Raw genomic sequence first — 16,811 nt, forward strand, 5'->3', positions numbered from 1 at the left:
AACGGGCGCGGGGAGCTCGCGCCGCCCCCTCACGGGCGCCGTGAGGCGGCGGCGGGCGAGGCTGGGGGAGGGGGGTCGGCAAATGCTGTCCGAGGGGGCGTTGAGCTCTGGGGGAGTTTAGGGACTGGCCTGGAGGAGGGGAAGGAAAGTGGTGTTTCTGAGGGTCCGCCCTATGAAAAAAACCTGCTGGCACCCCCTTCTTTAGCACAGTCATGGGTTGGGAAAGACCCTCAGCATCACCGAGTCCCACTTCCATCTTACACTGCCAAGTCCCTCACTAATGCACCACGTCCACGAGTCTCTTAAACACCTTCAGGGATGGCAGCTGCCATTCTCAGTCCATCCTCAGAACGCCCTGCGGGCTCCTTGCTGCTTGCTCCGCAATCCCTCCCCAGTTTCCCCTCAGTGATGACCATCCCATCTTCCACAACTGACTCAAACCCAGAGTACGCGCAGCAACTGGGGGTGACCGTGCCAAAAACACAGGCCATGAAAATCTTCAGTGTTCAGAAAGTTCAGGCACAGCTTTACCATGGCAGTCAAGCCACACAGGCCGTGGTCTTGCCCTTAGTGGTGACCACAACGGCCAGCACACTGCCAGTGTCACTGCTTGTGACTATGTGACCCCGCACTGCCTGTATTTCAAGAAAAGGTTGTTTTCCATTCAAAGAGGGATTCTGAGCAGCCAGGATTACGATCTTAAGGCTTGGCTGGTCAGAAACCTGCATATATTGAAGGAAACACCTAGAGGCATAACACAGGACATCTTTCCAATCTCTATGAGCTCCTGTCATGCCACAGTAACCTGCAAGAAGTGTGTTTAAAATGTTGGTTTCTAACCTTCATTAATCTTTAGCCTTCATACATAGGTGCCCTAAAGAAATCCACACCTGTTGCTATGAGTCAAAAAGCAGCGTGGTTCCAGGCTTTCAGAAATATACCACATTTTTTTAAATTTACAATTAAATTGCAAGTCAGCAGTGTCGCAATTATTTCTTTAAGTAAAAGTAATTGAAGTCTGTGGGAGATAGGAACAAAAGTATCTTAGCTTCCACACCCAAACATGGTCTGCAGCCCAAGAAGAGGCACATAAGAGGATTCTTTCAGAAAATGTGGGTGTTGTCCATTCCTACCTATTGCCACTTTGCTGGAAAGCAGAGCCCTGTTTCAAAGGGTGAGTAGGGATTTATGAAGGAAAACAGAGCTGCTGGGAAAAGAAAAAAAAAAAAAGAAAGAAAAAAAAAGTAAAATCCCTCTTCTATAAAGATTTAGCGGGTGCTTAGTTTTATCCAGACTGGGAGCAGTTCTAGTGAGCAGAACCACTCATGCTGGATGCGGAGTTAAAAACGCGCACCAGCCTGTACACCACTGGGACCTGACACTGCGCAGGGGGGAGAAAGCAGTTGATAGTTCTTAAATTTCTGCTGTTCAACAGTAAAACATCAGAGTCATCACATTTGTGAGAAACATGCATACATTTGGGAATGAACTGAGGGATGTCTTTGAAAACAAGGGACAGCTGAGATGTCTGCTTGGGAGACGCTGTTTTAACGCAGCTAGCGTTGTTCTGTTGAAAGCTGAGCTCAGCATAATGTGATTTGTGATTACAATTCTTTGTGTCTGTGAAGCGACTGAGGAGACAGACTATGTCTGAAACATCACTGGACTTTGAAATTCACTGAAAAGGAACTGGGACAGGCAAGTGATGCTTCTGATTTTCTGAGTAAAACTTACCCCCTTTGTAATTATTAGGTAAAACGGGATGAAATGTCACATAGTTCCTTCAGTTCATCTTAAAGAGAAAGGTCGTACCAATGATTTTAAAGAAACTTTTTCTACAGTTTTATTAATATAAACACTTGGTTTTTTGTTTTGTTTTGTTTTGTTTGGGGTGTTCTCTTTTTTTCGGGGGGGGCAGGAGGATTGATCCTATTATTACAAAGGGAAAACAAGCAGGAATGACCAGCTTCCTCTAAGCATTGTAATACGAGTCCTATTCCACACTTATTTCCATCATTAGAAGGGCCTGATTTTCCAATTCTAACATCACATTTACAAAAGATTAGTGCAAAACCCATGTACTGACTCTACAACTATGAGAGTGTTAGCTTGGGTGAAACCGGAGTAGGAGATGCTAACCTTCTTGGCTTCAGTTCTCCCTGTCGCTTTATCATACAGGAAATACCAAATAACTCAAAATGGAAAGAAAAAACTTCTACTTTCTGTAGGGCCCACTCCCAGGGTCAGCACCTTGACTGAGATCAGTTGATGATAAGTGGAGGCAGCAGGATTTTCAGCTTCACTCTAAGGTCATGAGTTCTTCCCTTCCAGAAGAGCCAATCTACCATGAATAAATTATATAATTTGCCTTTGGCATTTACTCTTCAGTGATGCTCTTAAAGTAGTCTTCTGAGGTGTGCCATAAATAATGAGAGAGACCAGATGCCTCGTAAATGAAATGCCCTATTTTTAAGCACTAGGTAATTAGCTATCTGGAAACGTTTTCCTCTGTTGCAGAAATCCTCTGTGTTTTCTAAGAAATAACATCTTGCAAATAATCCCATAAGCCTTCTGTAGGGCTCAAAGCAGAATGAACATTTTCTAAGTGGCTTTAATCAGAATGATTTTCCTACTCAAAAATGCCTTGATAAAAAGGCATGTAAAAGAAGATGCGAAGCAACAGAGCAGAAGTACTCCGCGAGCCCTCTTGCCATTAAAACCTTTCCTTGAACTTGTTCCCCGAGCTCTTCCCACCACCAGCAGTCAGGCAGGGAACGTGAGGTGACTCTCCAGCTGACCCTGCTGACGTGATGAGGACACTCGTGGTCCCACCACCAGCTCTGCTGAGCACTGCGTGAGCTCTGCGTAACAGGGGCAGCAAGGTGCCGCGTGCCTCCGAGCCCCCGCTGCATCGCTACCACACTGCAGCCGTGACCCAGCGTGGCTGCCTGATCAGCTTGCTTTTCCCTTTTTTTTTTAAACTGATTTCTTTCTCAGAGAAACAGACCTGAGACAGCAGTTCATATTTTTTAGATTCCAACAGACAAGCCTGTTACTGGAGGGAGCTCCAAATTGGAAGTCGTGGCAGGTGGCATGAGGAACTGATGCCTATTTGGAGACCAGGTGTCTTAGTCAAGGATTGGCATCATACCAATGCAAATGCATGGCTTCCAAACAGCACAGAGCAGGGGCTGAGCTTGCTCACGTGTCTCCGCTAAAATTGTGTGGACAGATTTTGCTACACACCGTCACTGCCACTATCCTGAGCAGCCTTCAGGCTGGTTTAGCAAAGGCCAAGTGAAGAGCAGAGAACATATTTTGTCCCCCAAATTTTGAAACACTTGGCAGGATGAGCTTTCAGTCTTCTGTAAGAGCTGTTGACCCTTCCACCTCCACGGGACCATGGTGCTGGTTTCCATTTAGGCTATTGTCTACCATTTTAGCCTCACATGATGTTGATTCTGCAGGGTCATAAAATCTTTTTCCACCTGGTGACTTATTAGAACAGCAAACAGCAGGCACTCAGGTGGGGAGGGAGGGTGAAGGAGGGAAGGTAAACAGCTTAGGTCTACTCCAGAATAGAAGTAGATACATAAGAAAATAGGTAAGGGGCAAAAGAGGAAAAGCAGCTACTGTGTTGTTTATAGAAGATATTTTAGATATGATTTTCCTCCAGCTAGGAAAAAGACTGCAAACTTAATAACCGTTTCATTACTAGCCTCTTACTCAGCAATGAGTTTGCCCTGACAAAGCACACAAGATCCTTCACAGGAAATACACAAGCCTTCTAAACTCAATGTATGGCGTGTCAGGTGGTGAACTCCACCAGAGTTACTTGCTTTTGTTGACTTGTTCTCCCCCAGTGATCTTTGTCCCTTCCTCTCCTTTATTGTCACAGCTAAAAGGGACGAGCAAAATGAGTTTCTGGAAGTTATTTGCAACCCAGTCTTGGGTCTTTTAGTCGGGGTCCTGGTGCCTGACTTGAAATGTTTAGTTTCCAACCAGCAGCTACACAGGATCTAGAGAAGCTAGGGGAGTAAGAACAAAATGTGTTGTATGGAAAGCCCAAGCGAAGATAGGAAGATATTGCTTAGAAAAGGCTCGTAACACCAAGGATGGGTAATTACCATAGTGAAATTAAAGGTGCACAGATGTATTTGTAAATCCCAAGTACAGCTAAGCCATTTTTTTTTTCCAAATTAGAAAAATGTTATCTAAATTGAAGGAAAATATTACGAATCCATTTAAATTTTAACTCAGGTGAACAAGCCCACTTATGTCTCATTCCTGTATTTCAAGGGATCAACTATACCCATGTCCTCATTTAAAAATGCTCTTAACGTAATTATCGAAGCACATACATGTGTCTGTTCAGCTGTCGAGCCAGGGCCGTGCATCTGCCCTGTGCTGACTCACCTGGTGCCCGAGGCACGCATGCATCCGGTGTGTAGCAAGCTTTGGAGCTTGCTGTGAAGCAATAAATGTGATAGAAAACAGCCTGGGCCGGGTGACTGGAGGCTGGAGGAATGGCCGCAGGACCTCAGCAGCGTGTGCTCTGAGCCATCGTCGTGAGAGCATCGCCGCTGTGGGGAATGCAGTGCTGTAGCTGCTGGCTGGGAACGTGTGCTTCTTGCCGTCTTCATGGGGGCTGTTAGAGGGGAAATACAGCAGGTATTCCTTCCCAGACAGCCTGGATACTCTCTGGGTCCTGTGAAGTCCCCACCATCACAGCCTTGGCTGCTGAGATGGCCCGTAACATGTTTCCGAGGCTAATCCACGGGGTCTTCCTTAAGCTTAGCTCTAACAGAGTCTGGTTCCATTCACACACAGGGCCGAATCGTTTGTCAGTCTCAAAAGCTCACGGTGAAACTGCAGTCTTGCCTGAACTCTGTTTTACAGAGGGATTAGCTAGGACCTTAGGGTTGGGCAGAGACAAAACCAGCCACGTACAGATAAAAGAGGGGTCTCTCTTGTTGCCCAGCCAGGCACCCAGGGCTGGAAGGCACACAGAGATGGGATGCTGGATTCAGAGCTCCTGACATGCAAGGGGCACCCAGAGCTGAAAAACACATTATAGGAAAGCATTTGACTGAGCTGGTGGATGCCAAGTCTTTGTTCCCTTTTGTAGGAGTTATATTTGTTCCATTGTTCTCCTTAATTACTGCTCCCTGGAAATGTGAAGCACAGGATTAATTTACCATTGAACTCCTTGAGGAATGATAACGGCTTCCCTTAGGGCAGTTACCTTATACCCTTCCCAGTTTGGGACCCTGAAATACTTCGCAGCAGAGCTGCCAACACCTGCACACTTCATCCTGTCAGCAGTGGGTTTCAGGGTGTTTGTGGGAGGTAGCCCAGAACAACCACGCCTCACGAGCACCTTGGAAGCACTCACAAGGGCTCCCTGAGCAGAGACTGAAAGCTGCTGCCTTTCTGCTGTAAGGGCCTGTTTCCTGGAGGAAGGCTGGGTCTGGTTTGGTTGTGTTGAGTCAGGTGAGGTAAGAGCGCTCCCGACAGTTACAGGCACAGAACGGGATCGTGGGATGGGTTTTCCTGCGCGTGTCCAAACACAGATCAGGACACGATCGTCATTCGCTTGTCCTCCCCCTGGCAGGATAAGCAGAGCGTACAAACTACACCATTTTCACTCCAGGGTTGTTCTGCAGGAGGCAAAAAAAAAAAAAAAAAAGTGCTAATATTTTCCAGGTCTGCCCCAAGTCTCAGAGGTCCTGCAGCTTCCTGAGGGTCGAACACCGCTTGGGAAGGAGGCCCCTGCGTGGCTTGGCCATCACCTCCCTGAGTGTTCCTGCACACAGGGGCCAGCTCTGCACAGCTCCGCGGGTGGCACGCAGCGTGCCCGCTGGGACCTGAAAGGAGAGAACGTGCAAACCCCTCCCGCGCTGAGCTGCGCGCCCCCACCGCCTGCCGCCCAGCGGTATGTAGGTCACCGGTGGCATCGTCTGCCCCTGAGCCCCGTCTGCTCCTGCTTTACCACTTTGTTCACAATTAGCCCGCGTTTTTGTAATTGACCTAAATAAGCCTGTTTGTTTCATTATCCTTCATCCCATGCTTTGTATTTCCAGAGAGCAGTAATTAAGGGGAACAATGCGCTGCAAATATCTTCTGCAAGTCCGCAGTAGATGGTGCCCTGGCTGGAGATAGTTTTGCTCTCGGTGGTGCTCAGCAAGCTGACAGTGCAGACCAAAACTCAGCCAGCATTGGGCTTTGCCCTCAGAAGAAGGCAGCGCGACAGATCTCAGAGACTGAATGTGCTGTGCAGCTGCCTGGCCTCCACAGATGCTTTTTACTGTTACCTACCATTGGCAAAATTAAGGAACTACAGCAGAACTGTAAGTAAGCAAGCATAAACGAAAATCCGTCTGATGATAAGAGATATCAAAGCATTATATTGCAAGCTGCAAAACTCACCTGCTTGTATCAGTTTTCCACACCTGCTCGTTATGTCTCCTACAGCCACACTTGGCACATCGGTGATGTTCTGAATTTCCTCTCACGACATGCCCATGTCCTCCCTGTTAGATGCTTTTTTTTATTACTGTTTTTTCACAAACGGGCTGTCGGGTCCAGCTAAGCTGCTGCTCTGCCAGCAGATGCAGTGGGACACAGGCACCTCTCCCCTTTACATGTTCCTCCTGGGCAGGCTTTGACACCACAGGAAAAGCATGACCCGGGTGCGTTTGGTATCCAGACAAATGACACTGGATCTCCCTGAGTTTTTCCAGACCTGTTGCCAGCCCAGCCCTACCTAGAAGTCAGTGGCTTGTGCCAACCCCTTCGCCCATGCTGGGCTCCCTGAAATCCTCACTGTGAGGACCTCAGTAGGCATCTGAGGCAAAGCACAACTGTCCCAGAGGAGGCTGTGGCCAGAAAGCAGCGAGCAGGCACAGGGGCAGGCTCAAAAAGAGCCATGACACTTGGCTGTGAATCTGGGCTTTCCAATAAGCCTAAATGTGGACCCAATTCCAGTTGCATTTCCTTGGGAAGCAGGGCAACAGATTACTGTAAACTCCTCTTAAAATCCTGCTCAGTTCACCCTCTGACTCCTTGACACAGACTTTGAGAGCCTGGTTCCCCCCTTCCTCTGTAACATACCTTGGCTGGCAGAATTCACCATGCAGAATGAAATTTGACCTTTCCACCACCCATGGCAACGATAATTCAGTTAAACACGACAAACCTTGGACAGCAGTTGCCCTCGGGACACGGTATACTAAATATGAGACAAGCTGAAGGGTGAAACACAAAACTCGTGAAACAATCCTGTCAAAAGAGAGTTGGCAAGGGGGTGCCCTTCAGAACAAGGACACGCGCACGCATGCTCTCCCCCTTCCTTAGGACAGTACATTTTGTACAGGTGACAACAAATAGGAAGGACTGGGATTAATGGCAGCATTTGCGTGCTTGTAAGGCTATCTGAAGAGAATTCAAGCACAGGTTTTACTGGTTTGTATGGATGTGCTTGTGCCCCCAAACCTCGGGGTCTTCAGGTCCTGGACAGAGAAAGCCCTAAGCAACGTGGCATGGTCTCACGGCTGCCTGGCCCTCAGTTGGTGGCCTGCACATCTCCAGAGGTGCCGTTCCACCTGCATTTTTCTGTGGGAACCTCTGGGTACCTGCAATCGGGTGTACAGATAAGGCAGCTAACGAAATTGCCATGACAACAAACTGGGTTTATGCTGGCTGTTGCAGCTTCCTGCAAGGAGGAGAGCGCACGCAGTCTTGAGAGAAATGTTCACAGAGCAGGATTAATAAAACCAGACTCATTTGAGCTTTGCTTTCAACCTGATGAAAAAATTAATGGGTTATCAGCTTGTTACACTGTTTATTTCTGCTTGTTTCATTCTTTTATTTTTTTTTTAAGATAAAAGAAAGAAAATTATATGCAATCTTGCGAAAAGAAGATAATTGCATCCTCCCCCTTGGGTAGACAGCCAAAATGGCTCCAGCTAATGCTCCCAGCTCGGGGGAAGGCGGCCACTCCACAGCCGGCACCGACGGCACACAGCTCATTGCAGCCAGCCCCGCGCTGTAAAACCTCTTCCTTAAATACTCGCCCTGTCATCCTCCTAAGTAAAAACACATGAGGCAAAATTCACCAACGCTTTGGGGCCTGATGGCTGCACCGGCACCTCCCAGCTCGGGCTGTGCTGTCCCCGCTGCTCGTGGTGTGCTCGGTGCCTGCCGCCCAGCCAGGGCCAGGACCGGGACCCCCGGGACCCGCCTTGGCCAGGAACAGCTCCTGGCTCGAGGCCCTCTTCGTAGGTCACCGACGCGCTGGCTTTTCCCTTTGGCGGCCGTGCTTCTCTTTCTCGCCCTATGAAAATCAAGTTTTCTTCCAAACATGAATGTGCCCCTTGTAAGCCGATCTGCAATATAATTATTTTCTCCCTTGCTCAGCAAAGTTTGCGAAACTGGACATTTTCCCTGTCAAAGCCAGACAATGAGGCCTTGTCTATGCTGGAGCACGGTAGTAAACAATTCCCACTGAGGCTGCCACCAGTTCAGCTCGCCCGATAGGAGCCGTTTATTGGAATTTCTTCCTGGAGACTGAGCCTCCTGGTTCAGCTGAGTGCCCTGTACATCAGAGCCACGAAACTTCTGTGGGGTGCGATTCTGCAGGAAGACTTTTTGCGGTTTTGTGTTGTTTCTTTTTATTGCCATGGACATCCAAAAGCTGAGGAAGCAATTTTAAAGCTCCGCAAAGCAGTCACGAGCTGAAAGTCTGCTTGCCTCATTTGTTAAAACCAAAGGCTCGTCATAACCTAGAAGTGAAATTGCTAGAAGAATAGGCATTAATCATCACTTGTTGCAAAAGATTCGCTGGCACCTCCTTTTTCCCCTCACGCTTTTGCAGCCCGTCACCTGAACGCAAGTTGTAACAAGAGCCCATCAGATCTATATCATTAAAAAAAAAGAGAAGTACCAAGATAACCAGAGCAGGAAAAACCTATCTGTCGCGCTATCCACCTTGTATCTGGTGAAGCTCACGGATGTTTGGCCCTGCTGCTCTCACAGGGCTGAACTCGCCCAACATGGCTCCCGAAGGGACGTGAATGGTTCATCGGATCGTGTTTTACCCCGGCTCCATAACCTTGCTTTCTCAGAAGCACAGCGTCATGTCAGCTAACGCATTTTCAAAGCTCGGCACTGCCAGTGCCTGAAGGCTTGGGCAGGGACTGATGAAGCTTCCTGATGGATGGCGAGCTGTGCCCACGTGTGGGGAGGGCCACGGGCTTTCCTGGCTGGGCACTGCACAGCTCCGTCTGTGCCAAGCAACGAGCGGCTTCTTCCTGTGGGAGGACTTGTCTTCAGCTGCTGTTTACCCAAATAACCCCACGCTTCATTTAGTACCAAAAGAAACCAGACGGCTGGTCACCGTCCTTTCATTTTTCCTTCAGGAGGAAAGCAATTCGGTGAGGAATGCCACGATCCCTAGAATCATCCCTGCCACAAGGAGATCCACGGCTGCAAAGGTGAGCCCAAAAACGAGGTCCAGGGCAGGCACAACAGGGCAGGGGCTGGAGCAGGCTGCAGTTCTGGCTCGTGGGAGGTAACTGGCAGGATGTGGGAGAAGGGCTCCCTCACCTCACAAGCCAGGCTACGTGGAGGAATTTGCTTCTGGTTTTGAGCGAGTTGGCTCAAGTCAGGAGGAGCACCTGCCCCTGGGGATGGGAAGAGCTCCTGCAGCTCCTATGAGGGGCCAGGTGCTGTGGCAGCCATACTGCCCTGATCTCCTCCAACACAGCCTCTCCCTTGTCTGGTCACTGCTGTCTTGAGAACACCCATCAAGCTGTTATGGTCCTGCTGATGGGCCTCCTGCTAATCCCAACAGTCAAATGCTACAAATTAAACAAGTCTCGATCATCTTTTCGTGATGGCCTTCCGCCATCACAAAAAGCCTGGGTCCCCCAAGGGCTGAAAACTCACTGAGCTATTCCAGAAGCCAGTGAGCTTTCATCACCCACCCATCCTCCCATCTAGTTTTTATTGTAGACTCGATCTGGAACAATTTAAAGGCAAACTCTGGCCCTTCTTTATTAAGCTAAGAGGTGGTTTCTTGTGTGTGGATTTTTATTTATTTACTTTTAGATTTCTTCCAGCAACAGCCACACATGACAGGATCCCAGATTCCTCTCCTCACTCCTGCCTGCTTCTCCTGAGCACCTTCACCACCACACAAGATATTTCAAGGTCCTTCAGCACCTCAAAGCTGTGAAGTTGTTTATACCTTTGCAGCACTCAGGAGCCTCAACTGACTGGAGGCCAGTGCTAACTCAAGCCTGGCAGACCCATGACACCCAGACCTTGCCCCAAACCTTTGTGCCCACGAAGAGCTATGCACTGGTGTTGCACGTGCTGCGGTTTGCAACCAGCAAGGATTTTGCCAGAGAGAAGCTGCTCAGGAAAAGCAGAGGAGCAAGGCAAGTTTCTTTATACAGCTGCTGCCTAAGGAGTTAATCGAAACGGAAAACCACTAAATATGGTGCACAGCTCATGTTTGTGTTGCATCTTTTTTTAGCTGCTATTTAGTTGCCTGGTTTCAGCCCACAAGGCACGGCGAGCTGCGCTGCTTGCAAGGGGCAGCACCCCTCCGTGTTGGACGGGGGAACTACACGGGCCCGAGGCCAGCGGAAAGGCAGAAGCCCTGCAGTGCTACATCCTCACCCCACCGCCCTGGAAGTCAAAAACCACCTAGAAAAGCCTGACAGGAACATGTCCCTTCTCCTCCTCTTGGAGCTGGCCCCAGCAGGGTAACACAGTTGAGGAGCCCTCAATACACTGCAATGCAAAGAAACCCAGCGCCCATCATCACGGGACTCTCTTGTTAAGTTCTTTTCCATGGCAAACACGATGGGATAAACCTTATGCTTATGCTTACTTTCCTTTCTACTCCAAAAAATAGCCCTACCCCCTCCTAAAATAAGGAGCCATAGAAAGATCTTGGTGAAGATATATATATATAAACATAAACATATAACCAGTGTGTATATATATATAAATTATATATAAATATATATAGTATATATATACACCATTTATATAGTATATATATGAATATATATAGTGTACATATACACTATAACAACATTTTTTAAAATTAATTTTCCCATGAGATCTGTTCATCTTTAAAAACAAAAAAAATCTGCATCACCTTTTCCCCAGTCCACCACGTACCCTAGTCCATCACGTACCCTCAAGCATAATTGTTCGCTTCATTGTATTTTGCATATTCTCAGGTCTGTAAGTCAAACTTGCTCCTCTGTAGAAGTTAAATATATATATATATTTATTTTAAAAAGAACATGGATCAAGCATGTTATCTCCCATTTAACAGAATATGGAAGTTAAGCGATAGCAGCGATAGGTGCTGATTTGTAGCAGGCATTTCATCTATTTCTTCTAAAAGATCTCCTCTGATACTTCACTTGGGGACAGATCTTCGGGCTCGTTCCCATGAGGACAGCTGTGTTGTACAACATCTCTAAAGGAAACAGATACAAAAGATTAATCTGTATTTGGGGTTAGGGAGGGAACATGGAGGGTGATTTTAGAGACAATCTTTGAGATATTTTTTCTTTTATGCCATGACCATATGTTAACCCCATTGACTCCATAAGCAGGCTTCCTGCTTTTCACCTGCATTTTGGTGAAAAGTCCCTTCGTTAACTTTCGTGCATTTGATAAGTCAAAATCCTTCTTTACGACCTCCAATATGTCCTGCATACTGCTGAAGGCTAAATCAAAAGACTCATCTCCTCTGAGCTGTCAGATTACTTGAACCAAGAAACCAATGCTTGTGTTACCAAAAATTCTGCCTCAGAGTGTACATTTGTCATGTGCTCAGGTACAGCATTACATGCCACAAACAGCACCACCACGTAACTTCTCCTCCCTCTCCCTCCCTGTAATAAACTTTCAAAGCCAGTTTCTAGTTCAGCTTGATTGGTTTATTTTAGTTTTACACTTTGTCCCTCACATACAGTTATTTAAGAGTCTTGTACTGTTAGATTTCTACAAAAATATCAATTTTTCAAAAGCAGAAAAGAGGGAAAGATATATTTTAATATATAAAAGGAAAAAAGCTAAATCTGGCATTTCATTATATTCTTAAAAACATTCCAGTCTATTTACAGATGTGTAAAAAACCAAAAATCTCCAGGTCTCTTGGTCTAGAGTGAGAATGTGCGCCTTGCAGGGGTTTCCTTCTCCTGATTCTAAAATCTTTACATTACATGTCACATTCTTGCTTTATTGCCTCAAAGACAGCATACGTCATTGTTAAAAGGTTTATTCCAAACCAATGGGAACGTGAGGGAAGAGTTAAAAAAAAAAAAAAAGAAAAGAAAAAAGACGGGGAAGTCATCATTTAAATTCTTAGCAAAATATTAAGCTGCAGCCAAGAGATGGTGGAACAAGGAGAAGCAGAAGCTGAGAGCATTTCGAACATGCTTTGTTGCCTGGTAGAAGCCATCATCTAACCTTCTGGGAACTGCACCAACTGCACCTTTTGCAGCCAAATCTGGGGTCTTAGTTCATTCAGTAATCGCATTCAGGAACCAAAAACTTTTTACTGTCATCTTTTCACAACTCATTTTTATTGCAATAAAAAGTCCTTACTCCCCCCTGCCAAACAGTAAAAACATCCAAGTATTTTCCATTACATTGATAATGGACAAAACATCCGCAATAGCAGAGCAGGTATCTTAGATAACATTTGAACAGCTTTCATGCTACAGCTTTCTGTCCTACAGAAGTGTGCAAAGCACACGCCTTTTAAAAAGAATTCAGACACTGATCAGCACAATTCTGTAATTAAAATTAGCCACCTGGGACCATTAAAGGATGAGGTGCAGAAAGAGAAGTCAGTGACTAGGGATTTGAAAGGAATCACAGCACAATTTTGGTTGCTGTTTCACACACAGGGGGCATAAAAACTCTTGGCAAAGCAAACTGCCATAGGTAAATTAAAAAAAAAAAAAAAAGCAACTTCAGCCTATTAGAAATGCTCAGAACCCGATTCCCAGGTAAATAAATTTAAGTCTAATATAATGCTACTGAACTAATATAATTACTCCAGACTTCCACTGGTTTAAAATGAGTTAAAACCCTTTAATGATAAGCAAAATATGCATACATACACCTTTACATGCTAATTCCCTTTTCTAAGGCATTCAGTGACAACGGTAAGACCCTGCATGACTCTCAGACTGGCCTATATTCTCTCTTCCAAAGAATTAATATAGGACTTGTATCAAATATTTAAATAGCAAATATGCAAACAGCAGTAAGTTATACGTAACTGCTTTAAAAGACACCAGTTAGAGTGGCAAGGTGAAGACACCTTTTACACGTAGACTCTGGAGTAACTTCCTGCATACTTAACTATAGGGGCTTCTCTCCTCTGCAGCGTAATTAAAAACAAAAAATCATTAAAAAGACAAGGCAACACCCAAAGAATACATATCCCTGGTGGACCTAACCTCGACACGGATCCAGAAGTTGCAGCTCACTGAACAGGGCATATGGTTGCACGGCGTGTACAGCAAACACTGCTACCTAACTGTGGAAGAACATCGCTCAGCACGTGCACAACCTCAGTGCTGGACAGATGAAATTCCTGCATTAGTGCATCACCAAAGATCGGGAATCTTGAGGGGGAACCCCAGCTGCTGTTGCTGGGACAGTAGGACGGGATTACATTCCTAAACATAAAGCAAAACGCACCATCTACTTCCCAGTTTCTGTATCGTTTTCATGGCCGTGGTTTTTACCCTTTAGGAGCAGTGAAGAAGCCCCTCAAGCGCACCGTAACTCCTATTTACAAACTTTATAGGAAAAGATTGTGTATACACTCATTAACAAATCATCTCTCTTAGGCTGAAAATTTAATTTGTCAAGAAAACTATGAAAACAAAAACTGTGTACAAAAATATAAATATCTTTACAGTCTGCAGGCACTTCACATCCAGCAGCTGAACAGTGAAGAGCATCTACAGGTTATTGAGTAAGCAGTGGCAGAGAAGAATAAAAAATACATCTTGTGATTCAATACTGCCCTATTTCCCTGGTAATGAGCATTTTTGTTGACTTTTTTTTTTTTTTTTTGCTATACACATCTTGTGCAAACGCAGTGAGAAACCTCTGAGTACCTTTCCTGAATTTATAAAGAAATGGAAGGTTTGGAAAGATATACACATATTTTCATATATACATTCACATATACACCTTGCTCGTTTATTTTAGGCTACAACAGTCTGAAAGTGTTCTGTATTTTTATGAAACAACGCTTTCTATTAACATCCTATCCACCAAATACATCTTGAGAAATGACAGGAGGAATGGGGAAGAGAACTGGGAAAACACTCAAGCTACTTCAGCAGTGTATTTAAAGATGTAGCAAAGGGGTGCCCACGTTTTTTTCTACTCTCTGAGATTCTCCCTTACAGATGCCCTAACCATCAAAGGAGGGGTTATTTGTATAGGGCCATGAGGTGAATGTGGTGGGGGGCTTTTCTGTATGTTGTTTTCTGTTTACTTGTTTTAAAGTTCACACACTATCCTAATTGCATTGGGAAATACTACCTCCCCCATACAGTGAGAGTTCTAGATGTTTATGACAATATTCTGGGCATAAGCTCCCAAAAGGAGTCTGCCAGAGAACTACCTAGCACCGAAGAACAGAAGCTTTTCACTTCAGCCCTCTGCACTATCTCCAGTTTCCCTTCTGCTGCTCTAGGTAACATATTTGAGAGTAATTGCCATCTCATTTCTGCACATTCATCATATTCTGCAAAACTTTAGAAACAGCACATGTGAAACAATCCCGTTTCTGCATAGATAGTTTGCCTGGTACAAAACCAAATGAACCGTATTTTTTCCCTCAACAACAGACAGCTGCCTCACTACTGGGAAAAAAATAAATATCTGTCAATAGCCTAGGTTTCTCAGTCCTTTTACAAACTATTTCCATGAAGGACCCAATTTTGGAAGGATACCATGTGCCCAGCAATGGTTATAGATAGATCATCTTCCACATTTTGTGAAGGAGAAGGAGAATACCCAGAATACAACGGTGAGGTAAAAATATGTCAACATGCTTAAAGTTTCATAGCACTTATTTCTCAATTTGGGGCCTGCCCTTGGATGAACAGAGTGCTGATGCCATACAGAAAACAAAGCGTTGCAGACAAGGGAAGTTGCCAAACTCAGACACTGGTTCACACTGGCTCCAGATCTCCATTCCAGTCTGATACAATATACACACATTTATTTGCCTGCTGAATTTGAAGGTAAGGTCCCAGTATTACTAAACTTTGTGCCCACGGGTGCTAATGCGGGCATTACTTTGCTATCCTGTCCTTCTTGAACACTTGCAGATGAAGTTTTTACCCCAGTGGGTGCCAGTTTTGCAACTATAGGTGCCAATAAGGGCATCACTTTAGTACTCTGCCCTTCTGAGTCCACTGGCAGACTTGCCACTTTTAAGCCAAGTGGTGCCAGCTTGGGCATGGGCCTCCACAAAGTGTCAGCATTACTAGCTTCTGGATTCGTTTTCATTTGCAAAACCGGTGGAGTCACACTGGTGGTCTCTGCAGTTTTGCCGTTCCCACCGCTGGTTATGGACAGATTGGGAAGCGGATCCTTCATTTCAGCACCTATTACTATCTTTAGAACATCTGCTTCGGATGAAGGCTCCCCAGAGTTCTTGTCTCCATCGGTAATATCATCATCTTCCAAGTGCAGCAGGAGAGGACTTAAAGAGCCACCACCCTCTGGAACTTCGGAAAGGTCCTTAAAACTGCCTCCCAAATGGCCAAACTGGAAGGAAGAACCATCCGCGGCGGAGAGATCACTGGCTGTTCCCCGGCGACCTTCTGCATCTCCATGGGAGAAATCTGAGTTGAGGGTGCTGGGCAGCTCCGACATACCTGAAGCATCATCATTCAATTGCTGATTGAGGAAAGCGATCTCATTGAGCAGAGAAGTGAGGGTCTCATCAGTGTCATCACTCTCCTCAATGCTGCTCAGTAACTCACCTGTATCCAGTTCTGCCTCCTCCATTGCAGAAGCTACCTTCCTCAGTTCCATTTCTATCCTCGAATCTTTGAGCTGCAGCTTGCGGAATGGCAATTCTTTCGTTTTTAATCTCTCTCCTCCAGGATCGCTGTCTTTCTTCCTGGCTTGGCTTCCTACAAACTCACCAATGCAGAGCTTTTTGCCAAAGGACTCTGGACGTTCCTTTGTAGAGGACACGTTCCGGATCTGTGGAAAACCATCTTTATTTTCAAAGAAACCTTTGGCGGTACCTGTGGTACTTCTTCCATCTCCTCCGCTGTCTCCAGGACACTGTTTGGCCTTTTCTTCCGAAAGGATGCTATCACTCTTCCTACTTTCGAGAGGTGCTACTACCAAGGATTTCTCAGAAGCCTGAGTAGCTGCAGCTGTCGTTGTATTAGAATTTTTGTTTCTGTTTGGGTTTAGATTCATACTTCCTTCAGCTGCCAGTGATGTTACATTAACAATCCTTGGCATCATGAATGAATCTTCGCTTTCTGAAAAACCGAACAAAGCACAATCCATCAGAATCCATACCAACTACAAGATAATTCCTAATTATATTTAATTTACTCACTTTTCATGTCTTCCTCAAATAAGCTGCTATTCGCAGTTTAAACCACTTGCACAGTTTTGGTCAAGTCAAGCCTTGAAACATTAATAGCTTAATTTTTAACCTAAAAAACAAACAAAAAGCAACCCAACCACCACCACACTTGACCAGTCCCTTTCTT

General features: G+C 45.7%; 1 protein-coding gene and 1 long non-coding RNA gene across 18 annotated transcripts in view; one reads left to right on the forward strand and one right to left on the reverse strand.

Moving 5' to 3' along the window:
• The first annotated feature begins 23 nt into the window (after nucleotides 1-23).
• LOC308195941 lies at nucleotides 24-10,678 on the forward strand. 2 transcript variants are annotated; one of them, XR_013951965.1, is made up of 3 exons: nucleotides 1,016-9,494; nucleotides 10,122-10,442; nucleotides 10,541-10,678. It is a non-coding gene; the product is annotated as an uncharacterized lncRNA (long non-coding RNA). The 2 variants fall into 2 exon arrangements; XR_013951964.1 differs by lacking the exon at nucleotides 10,541-10,678 and having other exon boundaries at nucleotides 24-9,494; nucleotides 10,122-10,516.
• Nucleotides 10,679-11,369: 691 nt separating this feature from the next.
• Nucleotides 11,370-16,811, reverse strand: part of MGA (MAX dimerization protein MGA) — a 66,059-nt gene continuing 60,617 nt past the window's right edge. For 12 of the 16 annotated variants that reach the window (XM_080594184.1, XM_080594182.1, XM_080594172.1 and 9 more), the window contains one exon: nucleotides 11,948-16,574. In XM_080594184.1, the coding sequence (XP_080450310.1) occupies nucleotides 15,289-16,574 (1,286 nt within the window). In that variant the 3' untranslated portion in view covers nucleotides 11,948-15,288. Of the gene's footprint in view, nucleotides 11,504-11,947; nucleotides 16,575-16,811 lie in introns of those variants that run through there. The other 4 variants (XM_080594176.1, XM_080594173.1, XM_080594183.1 and 1 more) reach the window with 4 other exon arrangements.

This window comes from Anser brachyrhynchus (genome assembly GCF_964034855.1).
Source record: "Anser brachyrhynchus genome assembly, chromosome: 5".
In the NCBI taxonomy this organism is placed as follows: domain Eukaryota; kingdom Metazoa; phylum Chordata; class Aves; order Anseriformes; family Anatidae; genus Anser; species Anser brachyrhynchus.